Source organism: Octodon degus, unplaced genomic scaffold (assembly GCF_000260255.1).
Source record: "Octodon degus isolate 3935 unplaced genomic scaffold, OctDeg1.0 scaffold00049, whole genome shotgun sequence".
Classification (NCBI taxonomy): domain Eukaryota; kingdom Metazoa; phylum Chordata; class Mammalia; order Rodentia; family Octodontidae; genus Octodon; species Octodon degus.
In genome coordinates, this window is record NW_004524625.1 from 3,798,242 (window position 1) to 3,814,326 (window position 16,085).

At 39.7% G+C, this 16,085-nt stretch overlaps 1 protein-coding gene across 1 annotated transcript; it reads right to left on the minus strand.

Annotated features, from left to right (window-relative positions):
* Nucleotides 1-5,766: 5,766 nt before the first annotated feature.
* Clns1a (chloride nucleotide-sensitive channel 1A) lies at nt 5,767-16,078 on the minus strand. The gene is made up of 4 exons (XM_023716598.1): nt 15,991-16,078; nt 13,393-13,566; nt 8,570-8,659; nt 5,767-6,110 (listed from the first exon to the last, which is right to left on the minus strand). Exons 1-3 carry the CDS (start codon nt 16,076-16,078, stop codon nt 8,592-8,594), a joined length of 330 nt encoding a protein of 109 aa, XP_023572366.1. The 3' UTR covers nt 5,767-6,110; nt 8,570-8,591.
* Nucleotides 16,079-16,085: the final 7 nt, after the last annotated feature.

Consider the following 16,085-nt stretch of genomic DNA (forward strand, 5'->3'; position numbering starts at 1 on the left):
TTGTTTATAGGAGAGAAGACACTTGTCAGCCACTACCTCACACAGGGATGCCACCAGTGGTGTCACCTTTCACTAGGAAAGTTGCCTTGAGAAGTAAATGACATAGCTGCTGATCCTCAAGCAGTCTCCTAACTTTTAAATACAATCTAATCTAGTTCTTTTCGCTAAGCAGACAATCTATCTTCAGGGAAGTTGATTCTTCAACAGAATAACAGTGCACCACAGAAATCAAGATTCAAGCTCTGTACCTTGTAATGCAGATTTCTCATTTCTATCTTATGGAAAAGGAGGCTAAGCTCAGAGGACTCTACCTGCACTCATCAAAGGTCACACAGAGCTGAATACTATCCTTAGACTTTTTCAGCCCAGAACTTCTCAGTGGAAAACTGAAAGCTTAAAAAAAAAAAAAACCACTAGTTTTTTAATAATAAATTTAGGAAATTTACATTTTGTGGTTTAAAGAATCTTTGGTTTTTTTCTATCAGAAGCCTCCCTTATATTTTTAGCATAACCATATTTACTAACCAAAAAGATGATCTAAGTGAAATCAACACTTCAAAATAGTTGCATATAAAATGCTTATGATATAGGTAAGTGACCAAAGTAATGACCAAAAAAAGAAAATTGCCCTTTAAACTGAGCTTTCACAGACCCAAGTAGTGACACTGCTCATGACACATTCCACAGCTACCTTCCCAACTCTCCTTCCCATCCCCTCCTGGTGCTGACCGTCACGCCGGCTGGAAAGCTGCAGACCGTCTGCATAGTTCGGCCATCAGCTGTGGTCTCTTCCAACTTCTTTCCCAGCTTACAGGAAAGCTGTGTGTTTTCAGGGTGCTCTTGGTTTTAATGGTGAGGTAGGTGCCCTCATAAGTGATGCCACAATCTGGCTTAGCCACTGCCCCCAGTTCTGGCGTAACTGCTCCCACTCGTCCCTGTCGTCCTCAGAGCCTCTGCTGTCCACCAGATGCCATCTGCTAGCTGCTCAACAGTGGCCACAGTGGGTGCACGTGATGGCTGGGCACATGTTGTGCCCTCCTTTTATGAGGTCTAATTTTTATCACAAGTTAAGGTCATTAAAAGGTTAAATGTGAAAAAAAATGTGAGTGTGTTTCTCTTCAAAGACAACTGTTATCAGAGTTAGATTTGAAAGTTCTCAAAAATAGGAGGGTAGATATGATCTGCTTGAGTAACACTAATCAATTAACAAGTAACTGAGAAGTTGCTCGGTAGCTTAACTGATGCTTAGAGATCAGTTTGTAGACAGTCACAATACTTACATCTGCAGACTGAAGTAGGTGCAGCTTGTTGCTGAGCCTGCCCAGCAAGGCAGTCAGTGTGACAATCTGGGATTTCAACTTTCAAAATATCAAAGTAAAGCAGTATGTAACAATCAGAGGCCACAGAATTGTGATGCAAGAGTTAAATGTTAAATAGTTGAATGGCATGTTTTATTAGGCTGACACAGTATTTAAAAGAAGTCGTACTGGATGTGGTGGGGCATGTTTGTAATCCCAACACCCCACCATGTGGGAGGCAGAGGCAGATAGATCGCCATGAATTTGCCATAAGTTCAAGACCTGCCTGGGCTACACAGTGAGTTCAAGGCTAGTTTGAACTGCAGTGAGGTCCTATCTTAAATAAACAAAAGCCACAAAGTCATTTCCGCACAAATACTCATATTTCCAATATCAAAACAGTTCTTTCAAAACTTGGGCTGGCACCAGGTCATAGTTTTATAACAACTGCTGCAGTATCTTTATATTCCATGTCCTTACTATCTGCACTGTATGTTATATAGGCCTAGACTGCTTATTTTGAGGGAGTATTTGTTTCTCTTTGTAATGCTGTCAACTCTTTACTGCTGCTACTGATATGCCTTAACACAACCACTACTATATCTTTTACTAACCTGCCATGTCTAGAAACTACATTGTCTTTGTAGTGAAAATACAGTGAAAAATTTTGTATATCTGTATATACAAAATAGCATAGATATACAGCTTTCTCTTAATTCAATGAGAAGTTTTGAACTAAGTGTTTAGACAAGATATCATGTCTGCATCTTGTATTGTAAATAACTACTACAAAGACAACAATATGCAATGTATTAATTATTGTAACTGTCCTACTAACCTGTTTTGAACCTCTCATTGCTACTTCTTTCTCATTAAAATTAACATAAAAAATAAAGCTTGATTAAAACATTAAAAAAAAGAAAAGAAACTACCTTTTCCAGTGTCTTAAACATGTTTATAGAATAAGAGACTTGCAGTGAAGGTCTGAAGGGCCTATGGAGAAAAATGTATGAACTTCATGAAGGTTACTTTAATTGCTCAGCAGTTCTAAATTTCAAACTTTGGGCTGGCTAAATAGCGCAGCGGATTAAAGTGCCTGCAAGCAGGCGCAGTGGCCAGGGATTTGATCCCCAGGCCTGTCGTGGTGGCCCCTGGGGTGTACTGAGATGGCAATTGAGACAGGGCATGGTGGCGTGCCCCTATAATCCCAGCTCTTGGGAGGCTGTAAACAAGCGGATCACAACTAGTCTGATCAGTGAGACCCTGAACACCCTGTAGACCCTTCCCTAAAATATAAAAATAAATAAATTTCAATTTTCTCAGATATACTTGTAAGTGGTGGGTTAATGTTAAAGTTCTATTATGAAAATAAATCATTACTATTATTTGCAATAACTGGCATCTAAGCTATTTCTAGTTAATTGTTCATATGCTTTGCATATTAGGGAATTTGTATAATCTCTAAAATAATCCTAAAAAACTTTAGAATTATTACTCTGTATGTACTTTTAGCTATTTAAGCCTTATCCCCAAGTTATACAGCTCGTATTCTCTTTTCCTTTAGCAGTAGTAGGGATTGAACCTAGGGCCTCACACTGGGGTGACAAACACTGCTCTACCACTGAGCTATGCTTCCCATCCAATCCCTTTGAAATTTTGAGACAAGTTTTCTCTAAATTGTCCAGTCTGGCCTCAGACTTTCGAGCTCCCTAAATAGCTGGGATTATAGGTATGTACCCTTGTCCCTGGCTGTTACATTTTTAAAATACATGAGAATTAGCTTAAATTGTGCAGCTCCTGAAATCCTGTAGACGAAACCAATTTCAAATATGAAGTATTTTTGAACCATTACAAATCACATCAGTCTAAAGCAAAGGGATGCACATTATAGTTATTGGTACATTTTCCTTTATCAACACCAAGGAAGATAACAAACTCTAAAGACACATTAAGAGGGGCCGGGGAGGTGGCTCCGTGGAATAAGCGCTTCCCTGGCAAGCGCAAGGGCCTGAGTTCAATTCCCAGTTCCGCAAAAAAAAAAAAAAAAGACACATTAAGAATTTAAGCACACGTAAATAGGATATCAAGTCCAGTATCTTGTACAGCAATTAACCACTAAGAAGAATGTATGCAGTGTGTTAATTATTGAAACTGTCCTACTGATTTGATTTGAAACTGTCTCACTGCTATTTGTTTATCAATAAAACTATGGCAAAAAAAAAAAAAAAAAAAGAATTTAAGCACATGTGAAAAGTATAAATATCTTCTCTGAGGGAGAAGGAAATCCACGAAGACCATATTTTTAAATTTAAGAACCTAAAAACCACTAACCCTAACTTTGAGGAATATTTTTAGATGGTGCACATGTGGGAGGAAAGGGAAAGATGCCTATGCCTTTAAAGTTCCTTTACGTCAGGGCCTGCCAAATAGCTAAGCAGGCGCAGGGACCGGGGTTCGATCCCCGGAATGCTGTGTTGGTGACTGAGACTGGGCATGTTGGTGCATGCCTGTAATCCCAGCACTCGGGAGGCTGAAAACAGGAGGTTCACTATGAGTCAGATCTGTGTAGTGAGACCCTGTACTAAATATATTAAAAATGATAATAAAGTTTCTTTACATCAAACATGCAAATAGAATTCCAGTAACATTAAAATTAAGCCTAAATACAATAAATGTCAGCTTGCTTATAACTGAATTTCACATTTAACAGTCTGACCTAATATTTTCTCCAATATTAGGCCAGACTAATGGATTTAACTATCTAGTATTACAGAAAAGCACAGAGTTAAATCTTTGAAAAGTTATTTAGTCTCATCCTCTCATTTTATAGAGGAGAAAATAAGCCCAGAGGTTAACTATCCCATCTGCCACGCCAACACTAGAGGCTGAGCGTTCCATTTCTGTGTGCTGCATTACCCACAATACTAGGCTAACCACAGCAACACCCACAGGAAAGTGTACAGAAGCACCTGTTTCATCCGAAGTCATGATTATGAATTTGTTCTCTTACAAAGAAAGTCAAATGGATTTTCTAAAATAGATCCAAGGGGGCCTGGGGAGATAATTCAGTAGAGCTATCTCTATGGCAAGTGCAGGGTCCTGAGTTCAATCCCCAGTACCGCAAAAAAAATAAAATAGGTCCAAGAGAAATCCCGACTCTTTACTGTAGAATGGCAATTGTCCCGGTGAGTAGCAAAAAAATTTTAGCAACTCTGATGCTGTCTACTGAAAACCTTGTACAGCTTCTAGGCTGGATGATGTGTTGGAGCACAGGCTTAAAAACTGTAACTCTTAATGTGTATGACTTTAAGTCATTTCACTTCTCTCCTGTGTGTCCTCATTTATAAAGTGGTATATAATACATTGGCTATTAAAGTGCATCCTTTAATAAGTATATTATCAAGTATATTATAATGCATAATATACATAAAGAGCCCAGGATAATGGCCAATTCAGAGGAACTGTCAAAATTTTAGCTTCCACTCCAAGTGTTTTTTTTTGAACTATTTTTTGAACTATTATAAGAGATGCAGAATTTCTGAGTGTGTGGGTAAAAAAGGAAAATGAGTTTTCTTTGGTCTTCCTGGCAGGATTAGGAAAGCCAAGGGAAAGTGGGGAGGACTCTGGGATCAGGGGTATTAAATGAGAATTGAGCTAACAATTAGCCAAACAACTCTGAGTAACTTACTTAACCTTATCCCCACCACTACCACCTACTTTTAAGACTATACATATAGTGGTAGCTGCAGTTCAGGTCTAATTCTATTAACAACAAACCAGCCTTATAACCCAAGTGTCTTAAGAAAACTAAAAAGAGCTGATAAATACACAAAATGACTCTTGATCCAAGGAGAAGCAGCAGAAATTCCCTAAAACATGTTAAATTGTGGCTTTACTAAATATTTGCCGTAAGTTCTAACAATATATTTTCTTATTTCATCTTCATGTTTTTAGTGAAAGCAAACAAAAACAAGACCAAGATCTCATTTTTTTGCTACCACTGCCTAAGGAAAAAAAAAAAAAAAAAAAAAAAAAAAGCCTCCTTGCTATTGGTTTTAGTCAAGAATGAGAGCACAGCAACATAGAAAACCTAGATTTATTTGTTAAACTATTACAAAGACAAAACAATTATCATCAGAAGTACTTTATCATCCCAGTTCACTTAACAGAAAACTAAACTAAGAAGGTAGCAATTAAAGGATATAAGCTAAGAGGCTATAACAAAGCAGACTGGAAAGAACAGGGTGGAAGGAGAAGAAGCTACCCAGAAGTACTTATACCAGGGCAGGATCTGCAACTGGGATGCTCCCCAAGAGACCACCTAGATAGGTCTGAAATAATCTCCCCCAGATTAGTGAGATGCTTGTCCCTGTGGAGAATGACAAGATACTACTGCCGCTTCTGAGACCTCTGCCTTTTCTTTTATGGATAAAGGTATTCTAGAGCCCAAAGACCTGCATTCCCTCTTTCCCCACAACATCTCTGTAACTTCAGCCTATTTTCCTGCAAAGTTCCTGCTAGTGTGTGGACAATGTATACAGCAAAGGCAGGAATTATAGGCCTAGTCAGTGTGTACCTAGACACAAAGTTAGAGAGTAAATGATAAACTACAAATACCTCCATGGTTAAGCTAATTCACCTTTGTTAATAAAGGTCATTGTTTCTTCTGCTGATGACAACTTGCTGTCTCAGTATAGTTTATCTTGAGGAAGAACTGGCTTAAGTGAGTTTTGAAGAAGGAAAAAAGACATTCATCAACCTGTCTTCAGAAGAAAGAGGCACCAAGTTCTCTCCTACAGTAATGAGCAGAATCTGAAAAACAAAAGGTTGACAGCATTAACAGCAACTATCATTTACTGAATGCCTTATCAGGAGCACCAGGGGGTTAAATATACCTCAGACCTCATAATAACCCTTCCAGGCATTATCATCCTCATTTTACAGATGAGGAAATTGAAGATCAGAAAAGTTACATGCCCCACCCAAAGGTACAGTCAAGTGCGTGGTAGAGCTGCAATCCCAGCAGTCACGTACTCTCCCCTTCATTACATCTCATGCACTGAGAGATCCTAGTTCCATTATCCAGAAATCATTAACGCTTGCATAAACTCTAATCATTCCTTATTCAACCTTCAATGGCACATACAATTTTAAATGATTCTAAATTTACAGACATTGTTTGGAATTCAGGTCAACTACCCAGACAAGAACTGAATAAACTTTATGAAAAGTATCTCTCTGCCTCTGAGCAGAGAACACAAAACAAACAGAAAATAGGCCACTAATTCATGACAAAAATTTGTGGCTATTTTACGGTCATTTCACCATTATAAAGAATCCTAAGAATTCTTGCCAAGGATACTGCAACAGCTCACTGTATAATCATTAATGACAGTACAAATATGTTTCTCATGATCTTTATTAACAGAGTAGTTTATGTTCTCTAAAGAGTATTTTTGAAGAATATATAAAAAGCCAAAGATCCCAAATTCTACCTTCCTGTTTCATTAAGTTACTAAACAATTATAACTAAAAAAGTCAGCATGCTATGAAGAATGTGAAAGAGAAGTAAGAAAACATGACTGGAGTTGGTACGAAAAGGTCTCCCATGAAGTAGAAGCTCCAGACATTGGAAAGCATTCTCATGCTTTCAAAGACGGGAGAGTCAAGGCTTACAGAGGGTCAGGGGTGTGCACATAACTGCAGGGAAACCACCACTGACTTTAGGCCAGATGGCAGCCGTTGATGTAAGTAAATGTGGAAATAAGAACTGAGACATACGGGAAGGACCTAAATGAGAGAACTCTACAAAGGTTACTTTCTGATAGACCTACTGGCAGGACCTGGGTAGAAAGCAGAGACTCAGTATCACAATACATGGTTGGTGTGAGAAGCACTGTTTTGTATACAATAGCAATAGTTTGGAAGGGTCAGAACTTTAAAGGCTGGTTTCTGATATAAAATGAAACTTTTAATACCATTAATGAATATTTAAGATTCAGAACTAAGTGTATCACAAGAAAACAAAGAATGCTGAAGTATTTATCTTACCAGTAAATAATGAGAGCTTACAACCCACTGGATGACTAATGGCAGTAGCAGGGTTAAGTCAAATATACAAATGTTGCTTAGTAATGTAGGAAAACCTGGGAAGTAGTGGCTCAAAAAACACAAAAACAGGGCCAGCCAGATAGCTCAGCAGAGTAAAGTGCCTGCTTAAGCAGATGCGGGGAGCAGAGTTCGATCCCCCCCAGGGCATGCTGAAATGGTAAATGAGACTGGGCATGGTGGCACTCACCTGTAATCACAGCGTTTGGGAGGCTGAAAACAGGAGGATCACTACAAGTCAGATCTGTGTAGTGAGACTTTGTACTAAATACACCCCCCACAACCAAAAAAACCTCAAAGACAGCCAGTACTCAAGAAGATAATGCCATTATAGGGTAGAAAGTGGCATAATTTAACAATGGGAAAAATTTTATGGCTTATAAAGGAGACTGCTAAGGTTATTAGTGCTATGACCTAGCTACATGACTTTTAGTTATCATCTAATACACAGCTTATATACTCAAGCTGACAAAGGATAATATACTTTATCCCAATAACAAAATAGTAAACAACAACTTCAGGCAAAGCTCTGTATAATGTACCAGAGGAAAAAAAGCTGGCCAACAGCTATTACGTATGTCAGCTATGAAAAGCAGACAGGAAACAACCTGGGAAAGAATGGCTTTTGGACAAATGTATAGGCTCTTGTTTGGAAGTCAAGTTCAGAAAAATGAGCCTTGGACTACGGTCCCTAGGCCCTCATCCCTCATTGCTATCTCATGAAGGAAGTAATACAAAATTATGATTAACGTGTTGGACTCAGTCTGCAGTTACATCTACTTCCTCCCTAAACTGAAAAGCAGAGTCATGAGCATGTTAAGGCTCAAGCAAGAAAAAGATGGCTTGAGAGCAAACAAGGGCAGGTTCCACTACTCCCACGTGAGCACACAGGGAGTCTCTACTTCTGAACAAATGGTTATTGTCACTGGTTAATCTCAAATCCATTTATGCCTTTTTCTTCTATATAACTCAATTTGTACTGCTGTGCTTGGCAAAAAGGAGGTAGATGTTAAATTGAATAATATGTTTGCAGACTTTGACTTCTTAGGGGAAAACAATGTAATCTTGAGTAACTTCAGAAATTGGTACATTTTCCCAAACTAAATTATGAAAATTAAAATTAATCATTTCACATGATTCTATGTTTAGTAAGCATTACTTACCTTAAAGCAATATAAATGACTTTCAGTGATCAACATCTGCATCCTCAAACTGTCCTGCAACTGTTGGTGTTGTATCTACTTCCATGCCATCTGAACAAAAAAAATTAATTGCTGAGCCATACTCTGAGAAGCTAAGAGAAATGCTCAATTTATAATTTCAATTAGAAGGAAGTTACTGCCCTCTGCTGGTAAGAGTTGCTATTTTTTTCTTTAAAAAAAAAAAACAAAAAAAACCAAAAAACCTAAAGTACAAACCCAAAAGGAGCCAAGGAGATGGCTCAGTAGAATAAGTGCTTGCCTGGCAAGGGTGAAAAGAAAAATGCTACCAGTGGATTTAGCTTTGTTAAAATGACTACATACACTGAACATTTACTTTGTATATTCTCAACCTCAATTTTTTGAGACAGGGTCTCACTATGCAGTTCAGGCTGGCCTTATATAGACCCCAGGTTGGTCTTGGAACTCACAGAGATCCTCATGTTTCAACCTGCCAAGTGCTGGGATTACAGGTGTGCACCACAATGCCCAGTTCTGGGGCCACACAGTGGGTGCCCGCATCCGGGGTCAAGACCGCATGGCATGTGGGGCCGGGGATTGAACTTGGGTCCTTGTGCTTGCCAGGTACATGCTTATGCCTCTGCGCTATCTCTCCAGCCCCTCAACCTCAATATTAAAAAGACTCCGGGTAGAAACATTTTTTTCTTTTTTATTTCTGGATCAAACCCAGAGCTTCATGCATGCTAGGCAGGTGTGCTCTGCCACTATGCTGCATCCTGAGCTCAGGTAGTGACTTTCTGGTGGTAAAGGATTGAACTCAGGACCTTGCCCTTGCCAGGAAGGTGCTTCTACCACTGAGCTATCTCCCCAGCCCCTCAGGTAGTGACTTTCAAATGCAGGAAGCTTCAACTGTTCACTCTTCAGATCTGTACCGTTACGATATAAGACGTATGTAGTCCTATCCCTTGCACAACATGTAACAACATTCAGGAAAAAGGACAAAATCAGCAGAATGGAGTTCTTGCTCATCGCTATTTTTCTCTTCTCCCCAAGTTGGGGAGGAAACAGGAGAATAAGTCTGGAGACTTGATTGTAGCTGCTTTCTCTATTTCATCACCCTGAGTCACACCTCTGCTCTTCAGCCCATCAAACTCCTGCCAAAAGCCCCTTAGCATTTCACTACTTGGACATGCAAATGTCCTATTTCTGAAGTAATTCATCACCTTTCCTTGTAAAAATGCTGCTTCTTCCCATCTTGCTAAAAGGTACTTTTTATCTACCCAAACCAGAAACTCATGACCATGTTTCTAACTTTTGTTGCTTTTATATCTTAAATCCCTTAAATCTGTCAGGTCTTTTGATATTCACTGCCAATACTTAATTTAGGTCACAACTCTAACTTAGCATGTAAGTCACAAAATGTAACTTCTTCCAGTAGCTTCCTTTCCAATTTCCCATACTGCAACCAAGTCATCAGATTCTCCATGGGTTCCCACTGACATAAGAATAATGTTCACCCACCCAGGTACTGGGGCCTGAACCCTAGCCTTCACACTGAACCATATCCTAAGCCCTTTTGCTTCCTTTTCATTGATAGAGGGTCACCCTGCGCATGGGCCACCACATCTACCTGTTTAAGGAGACTTTCTGGTTCCTTTAAGACAGAGCCCAATGTACTACTTCACCCTTCTATAACTACCCTGCAACTCCAAGTTCCAGACATACCAAATTACATCTCCCCCGAGATGACTGGTCTCTTCAACCTTTGCACATATAACGAATCCTTTCACCTCTCCTAATCAATAGGTAATCCCTGTACACTGGGTCCCCTCTCTTCATTGTCTAGATTCTGGCTTAGATAACCATAGCTTCCCAAACATCTCATATCTCAAGGCCATGTTTCCATATAATGTTACCTTACTGCTTACTAGAATGTCACTGATATGTAAACAATAATCTCATCTTTCTACACCACTACTGTATTTGCTGCACCAAGGAGAGTGGCTTAGGAAATAGCCTCTTAAATTGGATATTAGTGCACACCTATGATCCCAGCTTCCCTAGGAAGCTGAAACAGGAGGACTGCAAGTTCAAGCCCACCCCGGGCAATTTAATGACTTACCAAGACGACTGAGTCTCAAAATAAAAAATTAGGGGCCACTGAGATAGCTCAGTGGTCTAAAGCACCTGCATAGGCAAGCTAAGGTGGGTGCAGGGAACGATGGTTCCCCGGCACCACACATTGCGCCAGCCCCAAGCTGGCTTAAAAAAAAAAAGGAAAATAAAAAAGGGCTGGAGAAGCGGCTTAATGTGAAGGTCCTAGGTTCAAGCCTTAGTATCTAAATAAAATAAATTGCCTCTTGTATAAATAAGTAATATAAAGCCATTAAAATACAATAGGGAGTGTTATGGTTTGAGTCCAGGTGTCCTCCCAAAGCCTCATGCAGTCATGGGGCAGACTTCTAAACATTGTGATTAATTCATGATCCAGTGCTGGGATTATGGGTAGGAGAGCTGCTGGGATCATGAGTGTGAGTACTGTACCCACTGGGACAGATAGCCTGGATGCAACATAAGGGAGACAGACTTGCTCTCTGCTGCTATTATTGCTGCTACTCCTCCCTTTTGCTCTTGCTGTTTTCTGCTGCCATGAACTGCTGTCCTCTGCCACGTACTACTGTGCCTTGGAGCCAGCTGAATACAGACTGAACTGAGCTAAATAAACCTTGCCTTCCTTAATTTTGGGTGTTGGGTATTTTGCCCCAGTAACAAGAGAAAATTAACCAAGACAGGCAGCGAGTGTTTAAGGGGAGTAAGAATGATGTGGCAGCAGGGTGTTGGAATAGAACTATAACGCCAGCTACTGCGGAGGCTGAGGCAGGAGAGCTGAGACTTCCAAGTCAGCCTGGGGAATTCAGTGAGACCTTGCTTCAAAATAAAGAGCTGGAGGCTGGGGATCTGGACAGAGTGACAGTCTAAGCACCTGCCTGTGAGTTCTATCTGCAGTATCGCATGCCATGCCTGCCCCAGAACCCCAGATGCTGTGCCAACCACTGAAACTGGGCATTGTGGTACACTCCTGTAATCTGAGTGAGGAGGCTGAGACAGAAGGATCACTAAGAATCTAAGTTGAGTAGCAAGGCCCTATATCAAATACATAAATAAATGATTAAAAAAGTAAGAGCTGGAGATCAGTGGTAAAGTTCAGTGGTGAAGCTCTTCTCTGGCATGTGGAAGAGGCACTGGCTTGAATCTCTAGCACCATAAAATAAAAAAAACAAGATAGTGTTCAGTTCAGAAGATGAACCAACAGTTTAGTTGAAGAAGTTTTATACATAGGCAGTCCTTATCACTTTAGCCAAAAGCATGTATGAGTCTAAAGCATGTGCTACAAATTAATAAATAATGAATTTTCTCAATTAAAAACTTTGAAAGTAAAAAAAGGGCTGGGGGTTTGATCCCAATAATACAAACCCACACCTACACTCACACCCACAAAGGGTGTTAAAAGCCAATTTTATGTGTCAAATTAGCTAGGCTGCGTTTTTTCTAGTCTGCAAAACACTGTTCTAAATGTTTCTATTTATTTATTTATTTATTTATTTATTTATTTATTTATTTATTTATTGGGCAGAACCAGGGATTGAACTCAGGCCCTTGCGCTTGCCAGGGAAGCGCTTATTCAACTGAGCCATCGCCCCAGCTGTGGAGGTACTTTTTAGAAGATATTAAATAAGTGTATTTTTAAGTGAAGCAGTAGACAGGAGAAAATTGATTGATTTATCCTACATAAGAAATTCTGTCAGCAGACTACCTTCAGGCTCAAAATCTGATATATGTATCAGCCAACTCTTCCCTGGGTTTTCAGTTTGCCAGCCTACCCTGAAGATTTTTTAGATTTACCAGTCTTCATTAGGATCCGCTTTTAAACCTCTCTCTTAATACTTACTTACCTATGTATACTTTTAGATGTACGTGTACATACACATATAGACACATGAGAGCATGTGTATATGCATGCACACGAAATATCCCTAAATCTTAGGAGAGATTATTCCATTTACTAGCAGATATTGAATGTTAATAACAGATACAATAGCAGTAGGTATGAAGTACAGGGATGTGCCCCTGCTGTGCATGTCTGTAACAGATACACACTATTAGCTGCCTCTCTGGAGAGCCGGGACTAGTGGAACAGGGACATCCAGACGGAGATGTGGACAAAGGGGAAATGATGTGAGGACATAGGGAGAAGACAACCATCTATACGCCACGGCAAGAGGCTTGATTCAGATCCTTTCCTCATGGCCTCAAGAGATCCAATCCTACTTACAACTATGATATAAGAATTTATTATTTAATCCTCTCAAAAAAACAAATCTCTCAGTCTACGGTACTTTATTTTCAAATTAACACAAATGTACGAAAGAAAATTAAGAGGTATATCTCAGTCCAAATCATTACTTTATGTTTGCTTTGTCATTTCTTCTTTGTGAGCACTTTTTAAGTACAAGGCACCAGGAATGTGGCTCAGTGGTGCAGTGCTTACTCAGCCTAGTGGGTACCTAGGTTTGATCCTCAGCACAGCAGCCCTCTCCAAAAAGGCCACGAACACAATGAACATAGACTATTTTTGCAGTTGATACAGACATGGGGAGGGAGTTTACTAAAAAACAAAACAAAAAACGTAAGAATTCCTATTTTGAAATTCTTTCTTTTAAATTAATTCTCATATTTTTCCTACAGTTTCCAAAAGAAAATGTTTCTTTACAACTTCCATTATTTCCCAAGGACCACCTGCTGATGCTGAAGAGAAGGAGACTCACCTTCATAGTCTCTCACGGAATCTTCTGTGCGTACCCCAGCCATGTTATACTGGCTGCTCACAGACTGGGAGAGCATGCCTTCCAATCTCTCTAGTGTGGCTTGCCCTTCTGCTGTTAAATGGGATAGTCCTTCTTCATAGGTATAAAATGTGGGGATATCCCCCTGTCCTTGTTCTAAACAAACAGAAAGATAGAATAGAATGTGAAGGTAGACTTTTACAGATGAAAGCAAAATTGCTTTGATTCTAAATTGTTTGGAAACTATTTTTTTCTGATTAATATAAAACTTTTTAAAAAATAAAAGTCTGGAAATACATAAAGGATTAAAGGGGGCCAGGAAGATGGCTCAGCAGAATAAGTGCTTGCCTGGCAAGCACAAGGGCCTGAGTTCAATCCCTAGTTCCACCAAATAAAGGATTAAAAAATCAGTCAAAATCTCAAAAAGATAAGGGCATATTTAGGTACCCTATTTCCCCCCAAATAAGATCTAATTGGAAGATGCTTATAATATAAACCCTACCTCCAAAGAACCCCCAGTTTAGACGGGCAGCAAGATGGATGCAGTTACTGGTAGTACGTATGCTTCAACACACAGTGGGTGTACTGAGTAATAAAATGTTAATATATGGTTAGGTGTAAATATTATTACTGACATTAATACTTACCATAAATATAATTTACGTATTTGTAAATACTGAAGTGGGAGCCTTTGGAGGAGAGGTAAACCCCTCTGTAACAGACGAACTCAAGACTTTACTGAATAACCAATTATAGTATGGACACAACTTGTGCATAACACGTACACTTGATAATGAATGGACGTGGTTGTGTCCGGTATGAATCTTCATAATTTAACATGCCATGTTTTGTAATAGATATACTCAATACACTCAGAAAGGTTTTCATTTCTGTTGCTCTTGTGTAAACCATCATTCCTACTTGCCATCAGTTTTGTTGGTCCTCCTGTCTCAATTGATGTTAAGGCATCAATTAACACTGGATTTAATGGAAACTTTGTGAAGCCTAGCCTGCAAGAGGCTGTGATTTGTGAAGAAGTCATGGGTAACTGACAGGCCAGTGTGGCTTTCCTCTCGACGGCCCACCCTGAGGCCTTCAGGGTGTACTTTTACCTTGCTTTTTCCTCTTTTACTTGGCCCATGCTCACTCTGCAGAGCCAGTTTCTCTCTTCACTGTTACTTTTTCAAATAAATTCTGTCACCTTTAAAAAGAAAATCACTCATAGCTATGCCAATGTACCACAAGCAGGATACATTGACTAGAACTGCTCATTTAAGGACTGCCTCCTTGCTGGGCCTGAGAGATTGGGGCCACTATTTCTACAGGAAATGAAGCTGCAAGAAATTTAGTCTGGAATTTGGGGTTTGGAAAGTTATAACAATGTTCCAGAAGAAGACAAAGCTATATTTTGACTTTTGTACATGACTAAATGTAGATTGTCATATACGATATAAATGAGATTGTTGTACTACATGGAAAAATGAGATATCTCCTGAAAGTAAGCCCTGTTGTATCTTCTGGAGCAAAAATTAGTGTAAGATCTGTTCTTACTTTCAGGGAAGGACATTATGTGACTGAGGAGAATCACAGAAATCAGTTTGTCTCAGGCTGGGAATTAATTGGATACACAAGGAAGAAAGGGGTTTGGGCTGTCAGACTGGTGTGTAGAAAAGCACAGATACCAGCAAATGCCTTAAGTCACAACTCTACCAGGTCTGTGAATGCATTTCACTTCTCAAAGAAAATGCTCTTTGAGAAGTGAAGTATGAGTGTGAGAAAAAAGGGATGACTTCAGTAGTACGCTGTTTGAAGAAATATGTTAAATAAAGATAAAACAACCCAGCCTTTCAAGAGGTAGCTTGATCTCTGGGGGCAGCTAGCTCATGTAAAAGACTATCCTGATTATGCTCTATTTTTCCTACCATATGTGTTCTATCCAATTGTCTCTGTATATAATTTTCTCCCTCCCCACATTTTTTTTTTCATGTATCTGTGTAGAGTCTCACTACGCAGATTAGATTCACCATGATCCTCCTGTTTTCAGCCTCCCAAGTGCTGGAATTACAGGTGCCCCACCGCAACACCATGCTCAGTCTCACAGTCTCAATCACAGTCTCAGTGTGCCCTGGGGACGGGGCCAGCATGGCATGCCAGGGATTGAACTCTGGTTCCTATGTCCACCTGAACATGTACTTTAATCTGCTGAGTTAGCTGGCTGGCCCCAAACATTTTGTATTTCTTACACTCAAAAGCTTGGAAAGCCCTTAAATTTTCCGAATTTGTTGAGGGTCACTGTAATTTATTATTTTTTTAAATTTAATTTATTTTTTTGAGACAAGGTCTCACTATGTGGTTCAGGCTGGCCTTGAACTCACAGTAATCCTTCTGCCTCAGTTAGCCTCCCAAATGTTGGCATTAGAGGCAGGCGTGTGTCACCAAGCCCAGCTCATTTTTGCTCATAAGCATTATGCTGAATATTTGAGGGAAACATGAAGAACTACGTAAGGCCCTATCCCATGGTACAAATAAATGCTTGAAATGAGATGCTAAATCAAACACTGTAAGACCCACGTCACTAACCGTGTGCTTCCACATCATACTCCTCGCCATCATAATCATCTGAGTCTTCATCCTCAGGATCTGGGTGCAAGGCCTGGCACTCACACATGGCCGTG

What these genes read in the sequence shown, in the direction of transcription:
- Clns1a (XM_023716598.1), bottom strand. Translation starts at nt 16,078, where the DNA reads ATGTGTGAGTGCCAGGCCTTGCACCCAGATCCTGAGGATGAAGACTCA. An exon ending in GTATGATGTGGAAGCACACG is followed by an intron (nt 13,567 to 15,990) that starts GTTAGTGACGTG and finishes CTGTTTGTTTAG; the next exon opens with AACAAGGACAGGGGGATATC. An exon ending in TTCCGTGAGAGACTATGAAG is followed by an intron (nt 8,660 to 13,392) that starts GTGAGTCTCCTT and finishes TTTTTTGTTCAG; the next exon opens with ATGGCATGGAAGTAGATACA.